General features: G+C 42.2%; 1 protein-coding gene across 11 annotated transcripts in view; it reads right to left on the bottom strand.

Annotated features, from left to right (window-relative positions):
- LOC140212033 (paired box protein Pax-2-like) overlaps positions 1–24520 on the bottom strand; it is a 366737-nt gene that overhangs the window by 209367 nt on the left and 132850 nt on the right. For all 11 annotated transcript variants that reach the window (XM_072282452.1, XM_072282456.1, XM_072282451.1 and 8 more), the window contains one exon: positions 16236–16362. In XM_072282452.1, the coding sequence (XP_072138553.1) occupies positions 16236–16362 (127 nt within the window). The remainder of the gene's footprint in view (positions 1–16235; positions 16363–24520) is intronic.

The raw sequence follows: 24520 nt of genomic DNA on the forward strand, positions 1-24520 counted from the left end.
AAGCAGCTTCCCCATCTCTCTGTCTAACTCACTAAAACCAGCTCACCCACCAGTTAGTCTAACTCACTAAAACCAGCACACCCACCTGTAAGTCTAACTCGCTAAAACCAGCATCCCCATCCCTCAGTCTGACTCACTAAAACCAGTCCACCCATCTCTCAGTCTAACTCACTAAAATCAGCACACCCATCTCTCAGTCTAACTCACTAAAACCAGCTCACCCACCTGTTATTCTAACTCACTAAAACCAGCACACACACCTCTCAGTCAAACACACTAAAACCAACACAACCTTCTCTCAATCTAACTCACTAAAACCAGCACACCCACCTCTCAGTCTAACTCACTAAAACCAGCCCACCCATCTCTCAGTCTAACTCACTAAAACCAGCCTCCCCATCTCTCAGTCTAATTCACTAAAACCAGCCTCCCCATCTCTCAGTCTAATTCACTAAAACCAGTCCACCTATCTCTCATTCTAACTCACTAAAACCAGCTTCCCCATCCCTGAGTCTAACTCAATAAAACCAGCACACCCATCTCTCAATCTAACTCACTAACACAAGCTCACCCACCTATTCGTCTAACTCACTAAAAGCAGCTTCCCCATCTCTCAGTCTAACTCACTAAAACCAGCGCACCCACCTCATAGTCTAACTCACTAAAACCAGTCCACCCACCTCTCAGTCTAACTCACTAAAACCAGCATCCCCATCTCTCAGTCTAACTCACTAAAACCAGTCCACCCATCTGTCAGTCTAACTCACTACAACCAGCTTCCCCATCTCTCAGTCTAACTCACTAAAACCAGTACACCCGCCTCTCAATCTAACTCACTAAAACCAGACCACCCACCTCTCAGTCTAACTCACTAAAACCAACTTCCCCATCTCTCAGTCTAACTCACTAAAACCAGTACACCCGCCTCTCAGTCTAACTCACTAAAACCAACTTCCCCATCTCTCAGTCTAACTCACTAAAACCAGCACACCCATCTCTCAATCAAACTCACTAACACCAGCTGACCCACCTATTAGTCTAACTCACTAAAACCTGCTTCCCCATATCTCAGTCTAACTCACTAAAACCAGTCCACTCACCTCTCAGTCTAACTCAATAAAACCAGCACACCCCCTCTCTCAGTCTAACTCACTAAAACCAGCAGACCCACCTCTCAGTCTAACTCACTAAAACCAGTCCACCCATCTCCCAGTCTAACTCACTAAAACCAGCACACCAATCTCTCAGTCTAACTCACTAAAACCAACTTCCCCATCTCTCAGTCTAACTCACTAAAACCAGTCCACCCATCTCCCAGTCTAACTCACTAAAACCAGCACACCAATCTCTCAGTCTAACCCACTAAAACCAGCCTCCTCATCTCTCAGTCTAATTCACTAAAACCAGTCCACCCATCTCTCAGTCTAACTCACTAAAACCAACTTCCCCATCTCTGAGTATAACTCACTAAAACCAGCACACCCATCTCTCAATCTAACTCACTAACACAAGCTCACCCACCTATTAGTCCAACTCACTAAAAGCAGCCTCCCCATCTCTCAATCTAACTCACTAAAACCAGTACACCCACCTCTCAGTCTAACTCACTAAAACCAGCCTACCCAGCTCTCAATCTAACGCACTAAAACCAGTCCACCCACCTCTCAGTCTAACTCACTAAAACCAGCCTCCCCATCTCACAGTGTAACGCACTAAAAGCAGTCCACCGATCTCTCAGTCTAACTCAATATAACCAGCTTCCCCATCTCTCAGTCTAACTCACTAAAACTAGCACACCCATCTCGCAATCTAACTCACTAACACAAGCTCACCCACCTATTAGTCTAACTCACTAAAAGCAGCTTCCCCATCTCTCAGTCTAACTCACTAAAATCAGCGCACCCACCTCAGTCTAACTCACTAAAACCAGCTCACCCACCTGTTAGTCTAACTCACTGAAACCAGCACACCTACCTCTCAGTCAAACACACTAAAACCAACACAACCTTCTCTCAATCTACCTCACTAAAACCAGTCCACCCATCTCTCAGTCTAACTCGCTAAAACCAGCCTCCCCATCTCTCAGTCTAATTCACTAAAACCAGCCTCAACATCTCTCAGTCTAATTCACGAAAACCAGTCCACCCATCTCTCAGTCTAACTCACTAAAACCAGCATCCCCATCTCTCAGTCTAAGTCATTAAAACCAGTCCACCCATCTGTCAGTCTAACTCACTACAACCAGCTTCCCCATCTCTCAGTCGAACGCACAAAAACCAGCCTCCGCATCTCTCAGTCTAACTCACTAAAACCAGTCCACCCACCTCTCAGTCTAACTCACTAAAACCAACTTCCCCATCTCTCAGTCTAACTCACTAAAACCAGCACACCCATCTCTCAATCTAACTCACTAACACAAGCTCACCCACCTATTTGTCCAACTCACTAAAAGCAGCTTCCCCATCTCTCAATCTAACTCACTAAAACCAGTCCACCCACCTCTCAGTCTAACTCACTAAAAACAGCCTACCCAGCTCTCAATCTAACGCACTAAAACCAGTCCACCCACCTCTCAGTCTAACTCACTAAAACCAGCGCACCCATCTCTCAGTCTAACTCACTAAAACCAGCCTCCCCATCACTCAGTCTAATTCACTAAAACCAGTCCACCCATCTCTCAGTCTAACTCACTAACACCAACTTCCCCACCTCTCAGTCTAACTCACTAAAACCAGTCCACCCATCACTCAGTCTAACTCACTAAAATCAGTCCACCCATCTCTCAGTCTAACTCACTAAAACCAGCTTCCCCATCTCTGAGTATAACTCACTAAAACCAGCACAACCATCTCTCAATCTAACTCACTAACACAAGCTCACCCACCGATTAGTCCAACTCACTAAAAGCAGCTTCTCCATCTCTCAATCTAACTCACTAAAACCAGCCTACCCAGCTCTCAATCTAACGCACTAAAACCAGTCCACCCACTTCTTAGTCTAACTCACTAAAACCAGCCTCCCCATCTCACAGTGTAACTCACTAAAACCAGTCCACCGATCTCTCAGTCTAACTCAATATAACCAGCTTCCCCATCGCTCAGTCTAACTCACTAAAACCAGTCCACCCATTTCTCAGTCTAACTCACTAAAACCAGCACACCCACCAGTTAGTCTAACTCACTAAAATCAGCACACCCACCTGTAAGTCTAACTCACTAGAACCAGTACACCCACCTCTCAGTCTAATTCACTAAAACCAGTCCACCCAACTCTCAGTCAAACTGACTAAAACCAGCACACCCATCTCTCAGTCTAACTCACTAAAACCAGCATCCACATCTCTCAGTCTAACTCTCTAAAACCAGTCCACCCATCTGTCAGTCTAACTCACTAAAACCAGCTTCCCCATCTCTCAGTCTAACTCACTAAAATCAGCACACCCATCTCGCAATCTGACTCACTAACACAAGCTCACCCACCTATTAGTCTAACTCACTAAAAGCAGCTTCCCCATCTCTCAGTCTAACTCACTAAAATCAGCGCACCCACCTCACAGTCTAACTCACTAGAACCAGCTCACCCACCTGTTAGTCTAACTCACTAAAACCAGCACAGCCACCTCTCAGTCAAACACACTAAAACCAACACAACCTTCTCTCAATCTAACTCACTAAAACCAGCACACTCACCTGTTAGCCTAACTCATTAAAACCAGTACACCCAACTCTCAGTCTAATTCACTAAAACCAGTCCACCCAACTCTCAGTCAAACTGACTAAAACCAGCACACCCATCTCTCAGTCTAACTCACTAAAAGCAGCTTCCCCATCTCTCAGTCTAAGTCACTAAAACCAGCGCACCCACCTCACAGTCTAACTCACTAAGACCAGTCCACCCACCTCTCAGTCTAACTCACTAAAAACAGCCTACCCAGCTCTCAATCTAACGCACTAAAACCAGTCCACCCACCTCTCAGTCTAACTCACTAAAACCAACTTCCCCGTCTCTCAGTCTAACTCACTAAAACCAGCACACCCGCCTCTCAGTCTAACTCACTAAAACCAACTTCCCCATCTCTCAGTCTAACTCACTAAAACCAGTACACCCGCCTCTCAGTCTAACTCACTAAAACCAACTTCCCCATCTCTCAGTCTAACTCACTAAAACCAGCACACCCATCTCTCAATCTAACTCACTAACACCAGCTGACCCACCTATTAGCCTAACTCACTAAATCCAGCTTCCCCATATCTCAGTCTAACTCACTAAAACCAGTCCACCCACCTCTTAGTCTAACTCACTAAAACCAGCACACCCTCTTCTCTCAGTCTAACTCACTAAAACCAGCAGACCCACCTCTCAGTCTTACTCTCTAAAACCAGTCCACCCATCTCTCAGTCTAACTCACTAAAACCAGCACACCCATCTCTCAATCAAACTCACTAACACAAGCTCACCCACCTATTAGTCTAACTCACTGAAAGCAGCTTCCCCATCTCTCTGTCTAACTCACTAAAACCAGCTCACCCACCAGTTAGTCTAACTCACTAAAACCAGCACACCCACCTGTAAGTCTAACTCACTAAAACCAGCATCCCCATCCCTCAGTCTGACTCACTAAAACCAGTCCACCCATCTCTCAGTCTAACTCACTAAAATCAGCACACCCATCTCTCAGTCTAACTCACTAAAACCAGCTCACCCACCTGTTATTCTAACTCACTAAAACCAGCACACACACCTCTCAGTCAAACACACTAAAACCAACACAACCTTCTCTCAATCTAACTCACTAAAACCAGCACACCCACCTCTCAGTCTAACTCACTAAAACCAGCCCACCCATCTCTCAGTCTAACTCACTAAAACCAGCCTCCCCATCTCTCAGTCTAATTCACTAAAACCAGCCTCCCCATCTCTCAGTCTAATTCACTAAAACCAGTCCACCTATCTCTCATTCTAACTCACTAAAACCAGCTTCCCCATCCCTGAGTCTAACTCAATAAAACCAGCACACCCATCTCTCAATCTAACTCACTAACACAAGCTCACCCACCTATTCGTCTAACTCACTAAAAGCAGCTTCCCCATCTCTCAGTCTAACTCACTAAAACCAGCGCACCCACCTCATAGTCTAACTCACTAAAACCAGTCCACCCACCTCTCAGTCTAACTCACTAAAACCAGCATCCCCATCTCTCAGTCTAACTCACTAAAACCAGTCCACCCATCTGTCAGTCTAACTCACTACAACCAGCTTCCCCATCTCTCAGTCTAACTCACTAAAACCAGTACACCCGCCTCTCAATCTAACTCACTAAAACCAGACCACCCACCTCTCAGTCTAACTCACTAAAACCAACTTCCCCATCTCTCAGTCTAACTCACTAAAACCAGTACACCCGCCTCTCAGTCTAACTCACTAAAACCAACTTCCCCATCTCTCAGTCTAACTCACTAAAACCAGCACACCCATCTCTCAATCAAACTCACTAACACCAGTCCACTCACCTCTCAGTCTAACTCAATAAAACCAGCACACCCCCTCTCTCAGTCTAACTCACTAAAACCAGCAGACCCACCTCTCAGTCTAACTCACTAAAACCAGTCCACCCATCTCCCAGTCTAACTCACTAAAACCAGCACACCAATCTCTCAGTCTAACTCACTAAAACCAACTTCCCCATCTCTCAGTCTAACTCACTAAAACCAGCACAGCCACCGCTCAGTCTAACTCACTAAAACCAGTCCACCCATCTCTCAGTCTAACCCACTAAAACCAGCCTCCTCATCTCTCAGTCTAATTCACTAAAACCAGTCCACCCATCTCTCAGTCTAACTCACTAAAACCAACTTCCCCATCTCTGAGTATAACTCACTAAAACCAGCACACCCATCTCTCAATCTAACTCACTAACACAAGCTCACCCACCTATTAGTCCAACTCACTAAAAGCAGCCTCCCCATCTCTCAATCTAACTCACTAAAACCAGTACACCCACCTCTCAGTCTAACTCACTAAAACCAGCCTACCCAGCTCTCAATCTAACGCACTAAAACCAGTCCACCCACCTCTCAGTCTAACTCACTAAAACCAGCCTCCCCATCTCACAGTGTAACGCACTAAAAGCAGTCCACCGATCTCTCAGTCTAACTCAATATAACCAGCTTCCCCATCTCTCAGTCTAACTCACTAAAACTAGCACACCCATCTCGCAATCTAACTCACTAACACAAGCTCACCCACCTATTAGTCTAACTCACTAAAAGCAGCTTCCCCATCTCTCAGTCTAACTCACTAAAATCAGCGCACCCACCTCACAGTCTAACTCACTAAAACCAGCTCACCCACCTGTTAGTCTAACTCACTGAAACCAGCACACCTACCTCTCAGTCAAACACACTAAAACCAACACAACCTTCTCTCAATCTACCTCACTAAAACCAGTCCACCCACCTCTCAGTCTAACTCACTAAAACCAGCGCACCCATCTCTCAGTCTAACTCGCTAAAACCAGCCTCCCCATCTCTCAGTCTAATTCACTAAAACTAGCACACCCATCTCTCAGTCTAACTCGCTAAAACCAGCCTCCCCATCTCTCAGTCTAATTCACTAAAACCAGCCTCCCCATCTCTCAGTCTAATTCACTAAAACCAGTCCACCCATCTCTCAGTCTAACTCACTAAAACCAGCATCCCCATCTCTCAGTCTAAGTCATTAAAACCAGTCCACCCATCTGTCAGTCTAACTCACTACAACCAGCTTCCCCATCTCTCAGTCGAACGCACAAAAACCAGCCTCCGCATCTCTCAGTCTAACTCACTAAAACCAGTCCACCCACCTCTCAGTCTAACTCACTAAAACCAACTTCCCCATCTCTCAGTCTAACTCACTAAAACCAGCACACCCATCTCTCAATCTAACTCACTAACACAAGCTCACCCACCTATTTGTCCAACTCACTAAAAGCAGCTTCCCCATCTCTCAATCTAACTCACTAAAACCAGTCCACCCACCTCTCAGTCTAACTCACTAAAAACAGCCTACCCAGCTCTCAATCTAACGCACTAAAACCAGTCCACCCACCTCTCAGTCTAACTCACTAAAACCAGCGCACCCATCTCTCAGTCTAACTCACTAAAACCAGCCTCCCCATCACTCAGTCTAATTCACTAAAACCAGTCCACCCATCTCTCAGTCTAACTCACTAACACCAACTTCCCCACCTCTCAGTCTAACTCACTAAAACCAGTCCACCCATCACTCAGTCTAACTCACTAAAATCAGTCCACCCATCTCTCAGTCTAACTCACTAAAACCAGCTTCCCCATCTCTGAGTATAACTCACTAAAACCAGCACAACCATCTCTCAATCTAACTCACTAACACAAGCTCACCCACCGATTAGTCCAACTCACTAAAAGCAGCTTCTCCATCTCTCAATCATACTCACTAAAACCAGTGCACCCACCTCTCAATCTAACTCACTAAAACCAGCCTACCCAGCTCTCAATCTAACGCACTAAAACCAGTCCACCCACTTCTTAGTCTAACTCACTAAAACCAGCCTCCCCATCTCACAGTGTAACTCACTAAAACCAGTCCACCGATCTCTCAGTCTAACTCAATATAACCAGCTTCCCCATCGCTCAGTCTAACTCACTAAAACCAGTCCACCCATTTCTCAGTCTAACTCACTAAAACCAGCACACCCACCAGTTAGTCTAACTCACTAAAATCAGCACACCCACCTGTAAGTCTAACTCACTAGAACCAGTACACCCACCTCTCAGTCTAATTCACTAAAACCAGTCCACCCAACTCTCAGTCAAACTGACTAAAACCAGCACACCCATCTCTCAGTCTAACTCACTAAAACCAGCATCCACATCTCTCAGTCTAACTCTCTAAAACCAGTCCACCCATCTGTCAGTCTAACTCACTAAAACCAGCTTCCCCATCTCTCAGTCTAACTCACTAAAATCAGCACACCCATCTCGCAATCTGACTCACTAACACAAGCTCACCCACCTATTAGTCTAACTCACTAAAAGCAGCTTCCCCATCTCTCAGTCTAACTCACTAAAATCAGCGCACCCACCTCACAGTCTAACTCACTAAAACCAGCTCACCCACCTGTTAGTCTAACTCACTAAAACCAGCACAGCCACCTCTCAGTCAAACACACTAAAACCAACACAACCTTCTCTCAATCTAACTCACTAAAACCAGCACACTCACCTGTTAGCCTAACTCATTAAAACCAGTACACCCAACTCTCAGTCTAATTCACTAAAACCAGTCCACCCAATTCTCAGTCAAACTGACTAAAACCAGCACACCCATCTCTCAGTCTAACTCACTAAAAGCAGCTTCCCCATCTCTCAGTCTAAGTCACTAAAACCAGCGCACCCACCTCACAGTCTAACTCACTAAAACCAGTCCACCCACCTCTCAGTCTAACTCACTAAAAACAGCCTACCCAGCTCTCAATCTAACGCACTAAAACCAGTCCACCCACCTCTCAGTCTAACTCACTAAAACCAACTTCCCCGTCTCTCAGTCTAACTCACTAAAACCAGCACACCCGCCTCTCAGTCTAACTCACTAAAACCAACTTCTCCATCTCTCAGTCTAACTCAATAAAACCAGTACACCCGCCTCTCAGTCTAACTCACTAAAACCAACTTCCCCATCTCTCAGTCTAACTCACTAAAACCAGCACACCCATCTCTCAATCTAACTCACTAACACCAGCTGACCCACCTATTAGCCTAACTCACTAAATCCAGCTTCCCCATATCTCAGTCTAACTCACTAAAACCAGTCCACCCACCTCTTAGTCTAACTCACTAAAACCAGCACACCCCCTTCTCTCAGTCTAACTCACTAAAACCAGCAGACCCACCTCTCAGTCTTACTCTCTAAAACCAGTCCACCCATCTCTCAGTCTAACTCACTAAAACCAGCACACCCATCTCTCAATCAAACTCACTAACACAAGCTCACCCACCTATTAGTCTAACTCACTGAAAGCAGCTTCCCCATCTCTCTGTCTAACTCACTAAAACCAGCTCACCCACCAGTTAGTCTAACTCACTAAAACCAGCACACCCACCTGTAAGTCTAACTCACTAAAAAAAGCATCCCCATCCCTCAGTCTGACTCACTAAAACCAGTCCACCCATCTCTCAGTCTAACTCACTAAAATCAGCACACCCATCTCTCAGTCTAACTCACTAAAACCAGCTCACCCACCTGTTATTCTAACTCACTAAAACCAGCACACACACCTCTCAGTCAAACACACTAAAACCAACACAACCTTCTCTCAATCTAACTCACTAAAACCAGCACACCCACCTCTCAGTCTAACTCACTAAAACCAGCCCACCCATCTCTCAGTCTAACTCACTAAAACCAGCCTCCCCATCTCTCAGTCTAATTCACTAAAACCAGCCTCCCCATCTCTCAGTCTAATTCACTAAAACCAGTCCACCTATCTCTCATTCTAACTCACTAAAACCAGCTTCCCCATCCCTGAGTCTAACTCAATAAAACCAGCACACCCATCTCTCAATCTAACTCACTAACACAAGCTCACCCACCTATTCGTCTAACTCACTAAAAGCAGCTTCCCCATCTCTCAGTCTAACTCACTAAAACCAGCGCACCCACCTCATAGTCTAACTCACTAAAACCAGTCCACCCACCTCTCAGTCTAACTCACTAAAACCAGCATCCCCATCTCTCAGTCTAACTCACTAAAACCAGTCCACCCATCTGTCAGTCTAACTCACTACAACCAGCTTCCCCATCTCTCAGTCTAACTCACTAAAACCAGTACACCCGCCTCTCAATCTAACTCACTAAAACCAGACCACCCACCTCTCAGTCTAACTCACTAAAACCAACTTCCCCATCTCTCAGTCTAACTCACTAAAACCAGTACACCCGCCTCTCAGTCTAACTCACTAAAACCAACTTCCCCATCTCTCAGTCTAACTCACTAAAACCAGCACACCCATCTCTCAATCAAACTCACTAACACCAGCTGACCCACCTATTAGTCTAACTCACTAAAACCTGCTTCCCCATATCTCAGTCTAACTCACTAAAACCAGTCCACTCACCTCTCAGTCTAACTCAATAAAACCAGCACACCCCCTCTCTCAGTCTAACTCACTAAAACCAGCAGACCCACCTCTCAGTCTAACTCACTAAAACCAGTCCACCCATCTCCCAGTCTAACTCACTAAAACCAGCACACCCATCTCTCAATCAAACTCACTAACACAAGCTCACCCACCTATTAGTCTAACTCACTGAAAGCAGCTTCCCCCTCTCTCAGTCTAACTCACTAAAACCAGCCTACCCATCTCTCAGTCTAATTCACTAAAACCAGTCCACCAATCTCTCAGTCTAACTCACTAAAACCAACTTCCCCATCTCTCAGTCTAACTCACTAAAACCAGCACAGCCACCGCTCAGTCTAACTCACTAAAACCAGTCCACCCATCTCTCAGTCTAATTCACTAAAACCAGTCCACCCATCTCTCAGTCTAACTCACTAAAATCAGCTTCCCCATCTCTGAGTATAACTCACTAAAACCAGCACAACCATCTCTCAATCTAACTCACTAACACAAGCTCACCCACCTATTAGTCCAACTCACTAAAAGCAGCCTCCCCATCTCTCAATCTAACTCACTAAAACCAGTACACCCATCTCTCAATCTAACTCACTAACACAAGCTCACCCACCTATTAGTCTAACTCACTAAAAGCAACTTCCCGAGCTCTCAGTCTAACTCACTAAAACCAGTCCACCCACCTCTCAGTCTAACTCACTAAAACCAGCTCACACACCTGTTAGTCTAACTCACTAAAACCAGCACACCCAGCTCTCAGTCAAACACACTAAAACCAACATAACCTTCTCTCAATCTAACTCACTAAAACCAGCACACCCACCTGTTAGTCCAACTCACTAAAACCAGCACAGCCACCTGTTCGTCTAACTCACTAAAACCAGTACACCCACCTCACAGTCTAACTCACTAAAACCAGTCCACGAACCTCTCAGTCTAACTCACTAAAACCAGCACACCCCTTCTCTCAGTCTAACTCACTAAAACCAGCGCACCCATCTCTCAGTCTAACTCACTAAAACCAGCCTACCCATCTCTCAGTCTAACTCACTAAAACCAGTCCACCCATCTCTCAGTCTAACTCACTAAAACCAGCCTCCCCATCTCATACCGTAACTCATTAAAACCAGTCCACCGATCTCTCTGTCTAACTCAATATAACCAGCTTCCCCACCTCTCAGTCTAACTCACTAAAACCAGCACACCCCCTCTCTCAGTCTAACTCACTAAAACCAGCGCACCCATCTCTCAGTCTAACTCACTAAACCCAGTCCACCCATCTCTCAGTCTAACTCACTAAAACCAGCTTCCCCATCTCTGAGTCTAACTCACTAAAACCAGCCTCCCCATCTCTCAGTCTAATTCACTAAAACCAGTCCACCGATCTGTCAGTCTAACTCAATATAACCAGCTTCCCCACCTCTCAGTCTAACTCACTAAAACCAGCCTCCCCATCGCTCAGTCTAACTCACTAAAACCAGTCCACCAATTTCTCAGTCTAACTCACTAAAATCAGCACACCCACCAGTTAGTCTAACTCACTAAAACCAGCACACCCACCTGTTAGTCTAACTCATTAAAACCAGTACACCCGCCTCTCAGTCTAACTCACTAAAACCAGTCCACCCACCTCTCAGTCTAATTCACTAAAACCAACTTCCCCATCTCTCAGTCTAACTCACTAAAACCAGCACACCCATCTCTCAATCTAACTCACTAACACCAGCTGACCCACCTATTAGTCTAACTCACTAAAACCAGCTTCCCCATATCTCAGTCTAACTCACTAAAACCAGCACACCCACCTCTCAGTCTAACTCACTAAAACGAGTCCACCCACCTCTCAGTCTAACTCACTAAAATCAGCACACCCATCTCTCAGTCTAACTCACTAAAACCAGCACACCCAGCTCTCAGTCTAACTCACTAAAACCAGTCCACCCACCTCTCAGTCTAACTCACTAAAACCAGCTCACCCACCTGTTAGTCTAACTCACTAAAACCAGCACACCCACCTCTCAGTCAAACACACTAAAACCAAAACAACCTTCTCTAAATCTAACTCACTAAAACCAGCACACCCATCTGTTAGTCTAACTCACTAAAACCAGCACACCCACCTGTTCGTCTAACTCACTAAAATCAGTACACCCACCTCTCAGTCTAACTCACTAAAACCAACTTCCCCATCTCTCAGTCTAACTCACTAAAACCAGCACACCCATCTATCAATCTAACCCACTAACACCAGCTGACCCACCTATTAGTCTAACTCACTAAAACCAGCTTCCCCATATCTCAGTCTAACTCACTAAAACCAGCACACCCACCTCTCAGTCTAACTCACTAAAACGAGTCCACCCACCTCTCAGTCTAACTCACTAAAACCAGCACAACCATCTCTCAGTCTAACTCACTAAAACCAGTCCACCCACCTCTCAGTCTAACTCAGTAAAACCAGCACACCCCCTCTCTCAGTCTAATTCACTGAAACCAGTTCACCCATCTCTCAGTCTAACTCACTAAAACCAGCTTCCCCATCTCTGAGTCTTTATCACTAAAACCAGCACACCCATCTCTCAATCTAACTCACTAACACAACCTCACCCACCTATTAGTCTAACTCACTAAAAGCAGCTTCCCCATATCTCAGTCTAACTCACTAAAACCAGCGCACCCACCTCACAGTCTAACTCACTAAAACCAGTCCACCCACCTCTCAGTCTAACTCACTAAAACCAGCCTATCCAGCTCTCAATCTAACGCACTAAAACCAGTCCACCCACCTCTCAGTCTAACTCACTAAAACCAGCCTTCCCATCTCACAGTGTAACTCACTAAAACCAGTCCACCGATCTCTCAGTCTAACTCAATATAACCAGCTTCCCCATCTCTCAGTCTAACTCACTAAAACCAGCACAGCCATCTCTCAATCTAACTTACTAAAACCAGTCCACCCACATCTCAGTCTAACTCACTAAAACCAGTCCATCCACCTGAGTCTAACTCACTTAAACCAGCTCACCCACCTCTCAGTCTGCCTCACTAAAACCAGTCCACCCACCTCTCAGTCTAACTCACTAAAACTAGTCCACCCATCTCTCAGTCTAATTCACTAAAACCAGTCCACCCATCTCTCAGTCTAACTCACTAAAACCAGATTCCCCATCTCTGAGTCTAACTCACTAAAACCAGCACACCCATCTCTCAATCTAACTCACTATCACAAGCTCACCCACCTATTAGTCTAACTCACTAAGAGCAGCTTCCCCATCTCTCAGTCTAACTCACTAAAACCAGCGCACCCACCTCACAGTCTAACTCACTAAAACCAGCCTACCCAGCTCTCAGTCTGCCTCACTAAAACCAGTCCACCCACCTCTCAGCCTAACTCACTAAAACCAGCCTCCCCATCGCTCAGTCTAACTCACTAAAACCAGTCCACCAATTTCTCAGTCTAACACACTAAAACCAGCACACCCACCAGTTAGTCTAACTCACTAAAACCAGTACACCCGCCTCTCAGTCTAACTCACTAAAACCAGTCCAGCCACCTCTCAGTCTAACTCACTACAACCAGACCACCCATCTCTCAGTCTAAGTCACTAAAACCAGCACACCCTCCTGTCAGTCTAATTCACTAAAACCAGTTTAACCAGCTCTCCGTCTAACACACTAAAACTAGCACACCCACCTCGCAATCTAACTCACTAAAATCAGCACACCCACCTCTCGGTCTAACTCACTAAAACCACTTCACCCACCTCTCAATCTAACTCACTATAACCAGCTCACCCACCTGTTATTCTAACTCACTAAAACTAGTCCACCCACCGCTCAAACTAACTTATTAAAATCAGCACACCCACCTCTCTTACTCACTAAAACCAGCACACCCACCTCTCAGTCTAACTCACTAAAACCACTTCACCCAGCTCTCAATCTAACTCACTAAAATCAGCTCACCAACCTGTTAGTCTAACTCACTGGAACCAGTCCACCCACCTTTCAAACTAACTCATTAAAACCAGTCCACCCATCTCTCTGTCTAAATCGCTAAAAACAGCACACCCATCTCTCAATCTAACTCACTAAAACCAGCACACCCACCTCTCAGTCTAACTCACTAACACCAGCATACCCACCTCTCAGTCTAACTCACTAAAACCAGCACACCCACCTCTCAGTCTAACTCACTAAAACCAGCCCACCCACCTCTGAGTCTGACTCAGTAATCCATGATTCAGAAGCTAGCTACTTCCTGGATACCTGTCTATTCTTTCATTCACCTATCTGTCATCATCTTTGGCATTGATCATCCATCCATTCACTGTCCCAATCAGTATAACTGCAACACCTGGGTGTTGTAAGAGGCAAACTAAACTTGACATCTGGCCACATGAGGAGATATTGAAACGGGCAGCGTAATCATGTATTAAGAGAGACTAAAGGGAGGAAAGTGGGGTAATGAATTCCACGGCCAAGGGCACACCCGCCAATAGTAGGGCAATTACATTCAAAATGAACTGAGAGGCCAGAACAGGAGGAAACCTTATATTTGGAAGGTTGAAAAACGGGAGGAGATACAAGAATAGAGAGGAGATGATGCACATTATAATTTGAATACAAATATGCAACTTTTGTATTTAATTTGATTTATCTTAACCGTGAGCTGACAAAAATCAATAAGTACTAAGTTTTGGAGTATCTTAATTTTACAGAATATTGAAGAAGAGATGTGAAACAAGAGTACTTTTCAATAATCTGAAGCTCTCAGTCCTGCAGATAAGGTTTTCAGCAGCAGAAGTGTTGAGAGACAGATCTGTAAGATGAAATCACTGATGATATAAACATACTGACTGAAATTCACCTTGAGGTCAAACACGGCTCTGGGAATGTGTTTCCAGTTATTTACATTAAGATAATTTAACAGTGGATATCAGTTAAGCTATATTGCAAATTAAACAAAATACAGAAATGAAATGAGATAGATCCTGTAGCTATGTCAAATCACAAGGGAACTTATCTGCATTTTTGGGTAAAGTAGCCAAGAAACAAAATGCAGATGGGAAATAATAGGTCAAGAGTAGGTCCCTGGAGGTTATCAGAGGCAATGGTATGGGTTTGTGGAAAGAGAAGTTACAGAGTTGATCGATAGCTGACAATGAAAGGATGTGAGTGTAGTCCCACTCAGCTGCAAAGCTTGGAGAAGTATTGAGGAGGGAGATTTCATCAACTGTGTAACGGATGCAGACGGGTCAAGAAGAATGGCGAAGATTATACTTGTGACACTCATATTTGATCTTGTTATGACTACCATAAGAAATGATTGGCCAAAGTGATAGAGGAATTTCTATCACTCCATTTATCCATTTGTTCACCATCCAGTCTTATTGATCTTTTTATCCATTCAATTGTATCCACCATTATAGTCTACGCTGCTTCCAGCTGACAATGCATTCATCCATCCATCTACTTATTAATATGCCAACTGATCTTCCAAGTATTCTTTCATTTATTCCTTCCCTGTTTTCTGCTCAAGAATTCATCTAGCTCATCCACACTGACACCTGTCTATCCAACCAATGGTACTTCCCAAAATCCATTTAATCACCTATGCAAACAATTTTCAATCTATTAAAGCATTCATCCAGTTATCTATTGATCCGTCCACAACTTAGCGATCCATTCCTCTACTCCAGGATAATTAGCAACTGAAAAAAAGTTTAAAATATTATACTCTGACATAACTGGTCAAGTATTTTTCCAACATATGAAAAATCTGCACTATGGTCTTTGGAATTCCAAAACATCAAGGTCTATCTCAAAGATGGACAAGTGACCGTCCCATAAGAAAATCAGAGTTTTAAATTGACTGATATTTTCAGAATCTAACAGCATTTGTTTTTCTGACCCACTGCCAACTGTGCATTTTTTCTGCCAAGGAACCAAAGAATGTGAAACATTTCATAACGATGATGCATCTTGAAATATTTCCCATTAACAGTCTATAAATATTTTAATCTACACTGCATGCTATATGTCATTTTTTTTTTAACTGGCAGATGAGATTGACACCTTACCTGTCACAACTGGATAACTCTGGGGTCCTGAAACGTTGGTCCCAAGGTCGGGAGTGGCAGCAGCTGATAGGCTGCTTTTAACATCTTCTAATCCAGAGGCCAAGGCAGAGAGTGAATATTCATTAGCCTGGGAGAAACATAGCAGAAAAAGGCAGGTGTAATGAAGCGAAGATTGACAGGAGTTCATTTTGGATTCTAGGCAACTGACTTCACAATCCCTCACATGCCCAAACCCCTCGCCCATACACAAAATTAAAATGTATCACTTTTTTTCCCCAAAGAAGATTGATAGTGAATGAATATTCTCTGACATTTCATCAGAAAGACATGATAGAGGATTGGGAGGGAGGTATAAATTACAAAGCCCAAGGAGAGAGATGCAGAGAGTAACTGAGATCTGGAAGAGAGAAACAGAGAATAAGTGAAGCTTGGGAATGAGCTACAGAGAATAACTGAGATCTAGGAGTGAGATGTGGAAGGTAACGGAGACCTGAGAGTCATACACAAGGATAACTGACACTAAAGTGTAAATAAATTCAGAGCTGAAAAGTAAGATATTGCATTTAATTGATGCCAGAATCAAAATATCCTCATTCTTCTTCAAGCAGCACTATAGGAACAGATTTGCCCATCAGATTTGAAGGTTGGTTTATTTGTTACTGTCCCATCTTAAAGACCTTTCCCGAACTGCAATGTTCATCTAAATTTTTGGCTCATGTTCCTGGGATCGCCATTAAGCTGTGATAAAAGCAACACTTGTTAGTGTGGTGCTTTCAGTAACATTATTCAGGATTTTGAACAGGGATCAAGATGTTCCTCTGGATCAGAGAAGTGTTTTGCCATTGAAGTATTTGTCCAAAGGCATTGCTGTACATCACAACAAGGTAGAATGAGAAAATGTAAAATCGCAGGTGAATCGGTTGTGAAACCAGATGGCCCTGTGGTTAGACATTGCCTTGTGGGATTTCAATTTAAATCTCAGTCAGTTTAATGGGTGTAATTGTTAGTTCTCCTTCAACCATGGGGACATTCTATCATAAATAACTCATTAATCACTTCCTAGAGTGGTTAGTTTACTCCATTACACAAACAAACAGGACATAAGAAACTGAAGGATGCAAAGGCCAATTGAATTCTCAAACCCGCTCCTCTATTCAATATGGACATGGTGGATCTAATCCTGGTCTGAAAACTACTATTCATCTTCCTCCCTGTATGTTGCAACTTAAATTATCAGTCAGTCTCTGTCTTTAATATATTGAATGAATCTACCTTCACAACTGTCAGAAAGAGAATTCTGAAGAGCCATGGCTCTGCAAGAAGAAATTCCACCTCAGCTCCATCTGAAATGGATGACCCCTAATTTTGAATCCATGTCCCGAACTTCCAAATAGGAAACACCCTCTCAGCATCCACCCTGTCAATCCTGCACAAAATTATATTTGTTTCTTATTCTACAGATTTCTAATGAGTACAGTACATCACCAATCTGCTCAACCTTTCTTCACACCTTAACGTAATGCACCTCTGTATGGCCTTCCAAGCAAGAAGCCAAATCAGGGCACAGTAATCCTGATGCAGTCTTGCCAGTGTACTGTAACTTTTATGACCTTACACTCTATATCCCTCATATTAACAGTTAACATATCAGTAGCTTTCCCAATTACTTGTTGTGCCCGCATACCTACTCTTTGTGCTTTATTCAGCAAAATCCATCCGTTCTGCATAACTTTCAAGGAATATTTACATCTAATGTTCTCAGTATTATATTTTATCTGTACAGTTATTTTTCTTTAGCACATTGATTGATTATCAGTCTCTGTGTACATTTTTTGTAAACTTCTATTGGATTTCTTTTTTTCTTTAAATGCCTGCAAGAAAATGAATCTCAAGATAGTATTTGGATAATAAATTTACTTTGAACTTGAGCTTAGTAACACTTGTTGTCATGGTCAGTAAAAGCTACGTAGCACAAGAAGGGCCCTTCAGCTCATGATGTCCAGGTTTTTTTTTCCTATTCACACTAATCCCACTTGCTCATATGGGGATAGTATTTCTATCCCATGCCTGCTAAATGTCTTTTAAGCACAGTTACTGTGTGTGATTCCATCACCTCCTCTGCAGCAGGTTCCTTATATCAGCCACTTTCTGTATAATAAATGCACCCATAACATCTATTTTGAATCTCCAACCTCACAACTTAAACCAATGTCTTTTTTGTTTCTGACACTGCCATGAGAACAAATGTTGATTACCTACCCAGTCTGTGCCTCTCATAGTATTATACTGTATACCCTTCAGCCTCCTTCGCTCCAGCCTACCCAATTTCTCCACATAAATAAAGTCTTCCCATCCAGGCAACATCCTAGTAAATCTCATTTGAACTTTCTCCAGAGCAACCACATCTCTCCTAGAGTGTGGCAACCAGAATAGCACACACCTATGGTTGAATCACTGTTTTGTATAGATGCAACATAACATACCAATTTCTACATTCCGTGCCACAGCGTGTGAAAACAAACATGTCATATGCCTTCTTTACCTCCATACTCAATTTTTTGATACTTTCAGGGAACTATGGACTTGGATCCCATGGTCTCTCAGTTCATCAATAGTCCTGAGTGCCCAATATTTTACTTATGTTCTACCTCTTTTTGACATCCTAAAATGCATCACCTTACACTTGCTAGGATTTGCTTCTATTCGCCAACTCTCCAGCTAATTTTCTATTTGTTCTATTTCCTGCTGTAGACTTAGACAATCTTCCTAATTATCTAATTATGTGTCATTTGCAACATTCATGAATCACTCCACCACATTCACTCCAAATTATTTATATATACAAATATCTCCAACACCAAAGGACCTGGCACTGATCACTGACCGCTATTCACAAACTTCCAATCAACAAAATATACTTCAACCATCACTTCAGCCTCTTATCACTAAGCCAAGTTGGATCCAAATTGCCAGCTTGCCTTGAATCCCAATGCCTTAACTTTCTGGACCAACCTGCCACATGGGAGCTTGTAAAATGCCTTCTTGAAGTTCATATACAGAAGGTCTATACCCCTGCCTTCATTAAACTACTTGGTTACTTTCTTAAAAAAAGTCAATCAAACTGGTGAGGCAAGATTTTCCACTCACAAAAGCATGAAGCATATCCCCAATACCTAATGTACAGAAATCCTATCCCTCAAAAATTTCTTCCATTATGTCATTACTATTAACATAAGGTTCACCAGCCTATAGTTAACTGGCTTATTCTTGCTGCCCTTTTTTGAATAAAAGAGTGACTTCTGCAATCATAAGCTATAAGGACTTTGAATCTCTTGATGTATGGGTGGGAGTGGGAGTAGGGTGGAGCTGGTGTGAGGTACTATGTTAGCAAGATATTACGGTCTAATAAAATGTGGAAATCTTTTCCCAATCACCACCATACCAGGGTATGACAGCTAACTATGTTGTTCCAGCCCTAGAAACTTGATGATCAATATGGGTTGATAATAAGCTAATCTTCTGTTTTTTTTTCACACAAAACTGTTACAATGACCTTCATTATAATAAGAGAAATTAAATTATAAATAAAAACTTACGCACTGCATGTACGATGAATGGAAAAATAATATGGGAAAACAAAGGGATGAATGAAGTAAGAGAAGAAACAGGAAAATAAAAACAAATGGAAGTAAACTTGAAATGGTGGGTGGTTTGGAAAAAATATTTGCAGTTACTGGCATGATTTGTAATGACCCACAAGTGCAGTGATACCCCAAGTGTCCATGTCTTATCAGGCCTCAGCTGACCTTACCTTGTCTCATTCAACAACTGCTAACCCCTGATTGTGTGCTACAACTGTCGCCCAGCTGCAGGGGTTGTTCTCTTTTTAATAGCATTCAAATGCACAATAGCAATTCCCCAGCGCAGAGCCGGTTTTGAAAAGAGAAGCCATGGCATACAGGAGTGCGGGGTGGAGACTTCATTGAATTTTAAAACACGTCCTACTATATCAAGCAGCTTCTCAAACTGCCAGCTCGATCTCAAAGCTACCTTACAAAGATGAAAAGCAACAAAAGGACCAACAAGCCATGTGTCCTGATTAATATTATATTAGATTAAATCTGTTTTATTCACCCTACTCCAGACACATGGCTGTTTTGCCTTTTCTTCCCTCTGCCTACTTTCTTTCTCTCTTACTTGCTCTTTCAGTCTCCATCTCGGAGATTGCAAGTCATTTCCAATTCGTTGTGGTATTGATCTTTCACTGGGAATCAGTTTTCTAATTAGCTGCAAATTAGGCTTTCTACTGGGGGTGAGGCCTGTCCCCCTGATTTATCACTGGAGTAATTCAGTGCGATTGGAGGGAAATTAAAATGAACTCAATTAAGCAACTAGTTTGCTTTATGGGCTTGGATGGAGTTTCAGACGAAAAATTAATAGTCTCTTGTTGTTTAATAGTCTAATGAAAGTAAATAAAGGTTATCCATTGTAATAAGGCAGCAGCTATAAAAAGTTGTATACAACCACAGCCTTCATTTATGATGCTCCAGATTCATAGTGACATTTAACTGTAATTTCTTTTCCATTAAGATAAACAGTCTCTGTGTAGGGCTTCACTTCAAAGGGGGTGTGTATTGTCAAGACACCTACTTCAAACCAGCAAGGCAAGCTGCAGATCTGACAGATTCTCTGGTGAGCTGCAGTTGCCATTCCTTATTTTGAAATACGATTCATTCATTCAAGATGTAAACCTGATCTGCATATATGTACCAACTGGACAATGTCTCAGAAGGTCAAAATGTCTACAGTGTAGTTCTACTCTTCCAAACCTTTAGTTGATCCTCATCACAACATTCATTAGTTAAACTTTATAATGTTATTGTACCATATATTATGCATATGTACATAATATAAAATAGAATCATGAATAATGCCTATTGTTTAAATTGTGGGCCATCCTGCCTTTCTCTGAACAGGGTCTATTATATCAGACTCAGGGCCAGTACAGTCAGAAGGAGAAATTTTGACTCGGTCCCTTTTCCTTATTTCTTTCCCAGTATTCCAGATGCACGTCTAATATTCAGCCTAGATCCTAGCTAAGGCTCTAGGTACCTAAAGTTTCATATCACAGTTGAAACTGTACTCAAGCAGGCAATCTATGGCTTCAGCAAAGCTTAAAAAAAACAAAAAATCCCTGTGCACATACTCCACCATATGACAAATTCTCCCATTGCAAACTTTCTCGGTAAAGTCAAGCACAATAAATTTCTCGTTATAAATTCTCTCATTATAAACTCACAATATATTTCATGTTATAAATTAAATTACTATAAACATACTTGTTTTAAACTCCCTATAGCCTTTCACTATAAATTCCTTCATTATAAAATCCTTTATTGTAAACTCTCACTGCAAACCCTATCACTATTACCTTTCTGTCTGAATCCATTCTCAAATGTTCACACTATATAATCTCTCACCACAAAACCTCATTGTAAACTCAATCAATCTATATACTCATTATAAATTTGATCATTATAAACTCAATATAAGCTCAATCAATATAAGCTCTCTTCCTATAAATTCTATCACAATAAACTCTAATTAAAACTCATTAAAAGCTCTTTCAAAATTAATTCAGTTGCCATGAGCATTCTCGCCTTCCATTAGGTGTGAGGGTGTAGACTGGTGGGAGGTGGGCAGAGGGATTTCTAATGATGAATGGCAGAAGAAACAAAATTGAAATTCCCTGTACACTCCAGAAGAGGTGTTGTGAGGGAATATAGTGAGGTTTAATGAGCTAGGTATGGATTAGTAAAAGCTGGAGATGGCTGGTTAAATTAGATGTGCATTAACAAAATTCAGAAAGAGCATAAAAGACTAGAGCACACATGGCAACAACAGCTGTGGAGTTGAGCAAGTTTATAACTGCATTATGAACTAAAGGAGGGCAAAAAACTAGCCATTTGGAAGCAACTTAAACAAAGAGCTTTCTTCCCAAAGCTAAATATAGAAGGATGAAGGATAACGTTTAGGTTGGTGTGGACGGTAAGACATACTAGGAAATATTTGGAGGTGGGCTTGTCAATGGTTGAGTCCAAGGGAGAGAAGACGCTATGGGAAATGACAAAATCAAGGGAAGATTTTATGAATGGAAGTAATGGTTCATAGAGACCTTTTTCAGAACCTCAAACCAAAAATTTAACTTTGTATTCTAAAGACATTCAAGAAATACTCCTTGAAACTAGATTTTCAAATTCTCACTGTAATATCACTATCTCACTAGAAATGCTCTCACTGACTTGACCCTCAGTCCCAACTCTCTGCTATTTCATTGATTTACATCATTTTTTTATTCAGTGTTTGTAAATCTTTGGAATTTTCTACTCTAGAGGATTTTGAATGCTCACATTGAGTTTATTCTATGCAAAGATCGATAGGCTTTTGGATAACGAGGAAGTCAAGGGGCATGGGGATTATCAGAAGTGGAGTTGATGTGCAGGATCATATTTAATCTGAGAGAATAACAGAACAGGCTCGGCTGGTCTTCTGGCCTGCTCTTGCATGCATTCCCCATGTTCGAACCTTTCTTCTTTATTAACTCTCTCATTGTAAAATCTTTCACTTACAACTCAACTCTCTCACTTTCACTACTCACTATACTTGGAGGCACAGAAGCATTGTGGTTAGCTAACTGAGCCAGTTATCCAGAGGCCTGGACTAATGATCCAGACACTGAAAGTTAAATTTAATTAATTAAATAAAACTTTGGAATAAAAAGCTATTATCAAAGGTGACCATGAAACAACCATCTGGTTCACTAATGCCCTTTAGGGAAGAAAATTTGCCATCCTTGACTGGACCGGCTTACACGCAACACCAGAGCCACAGCAAAGCACTACTTGCTTGAATGGCATCTGAAATGGCTTTGCAAGTCTTTTGATGGAAAGGTAATTAGGAGTGGACTATAAATGGTGGCTTTGATAGTGATGTCCATATCCAGTAAATGACTAAAAAAATCCAAAATCTAATACCCCCACAACAAAATCTCTGACAGTAAAACCATTGTAAACTCACTGTTAATTTGTTCATACCTGGGGTGCAAATAACTGTGATTATAAATCCTAACAGCTACTTAAACCTTCCAGAAAGAAAATCAATATAAAAATGAAATGAAAGAAGGTTAGATAGGTAGTGATATAAAAGAACAAAGAGAGGATATAGGTTGGATAGAGAAAAAAATCAGAAATGCCTTTTATTTTATAAATCCCTTAAAGAGTCACAAAATGCTTTCTAGCCATGTAAACTCTTTTGAACTATATTTAGATTTAGTGTAGAATATCTACCACAGCAACTTATTTCTTTATAAAATCTTGTAACCACCATAAACTTTCTCATCACAGACTCTTTATGAAGTGTATTGTAATAAATGTAATCATTAATACTTTCAGTCACTGTAAACTTTCTTGTTGTAAGATATCTCTTGTAAACTATCACCTCAATAAACATTTTCTCATTACCTGTGCCATCAGATAAAATACAGCAGTCTTATTGTATGTAAACTCTCTCTACAAATTCTCAGACTAACCATTAAGTTATCTCACTGAAAATCGTCTTAACACTCTTTTACAATAAGTTTATCTGGTTTAAACCCTTTGGTTGTAAACTATTTGTGCATTATACTGAGGTTTTATGTTAGAAGTGTACATAATAATCCATCTGTTATTTCATAATTTTAAGCTACTGTGCAGACTCATTAGAATCATACCAATACTTCAGTAGTCTTATTGAGGATGGCTTCTAAAAAATGGTTACACTCTCCGCAGAATGTTTTTCAAATTAGTTGCCAACCTGTTTATGTAAACAGTTTAACAGCTATGTTCAAGCAGACCACCAAGGAATTTTCCATTGACATACTGATCAATGTGTCACCAGGGGAGGCTAACCATTGGGTGGGTTGTTACCTTTACCTGTTTGGTTATGTTACATATAAGCTGGGATTGTATTATGAAATAGCAGGATCTGTGTGTACTAAACTATTGCACCAAGAGGATCAGAGTGCTTGTACAAAAGATGTCATATAGTTACTAGCATGTTCATGTTGTCATATTAAGGAAAATGCATGGATTACAGAATACTAAATATAGGGTAATAGATACCTAAGGAGGTGAGGTAGTTGCAGTATATTAAATGCTTCAGCCACTGAAAAACGGATCATTAGGATGGCATTGATAACTGCAACACAGCAAGGGGCTCAGGCAATCGATCTACAGCATTGCAATTGC

The sequence above is a fragment of the Mobula birostris genome, chromosome 18, assembly GCF_030028105.1.
Source record: "Mobula birostris isolate sMobBir1 chromosome 18, sMobBir1.hap1, whole genome shotgun sequence".
NCBI lineage: Eukaryota > Metazoa > Chordata > Chondrichthyes > Myliobatiformes > Myliobatidae > Mobula > Mobula birostris.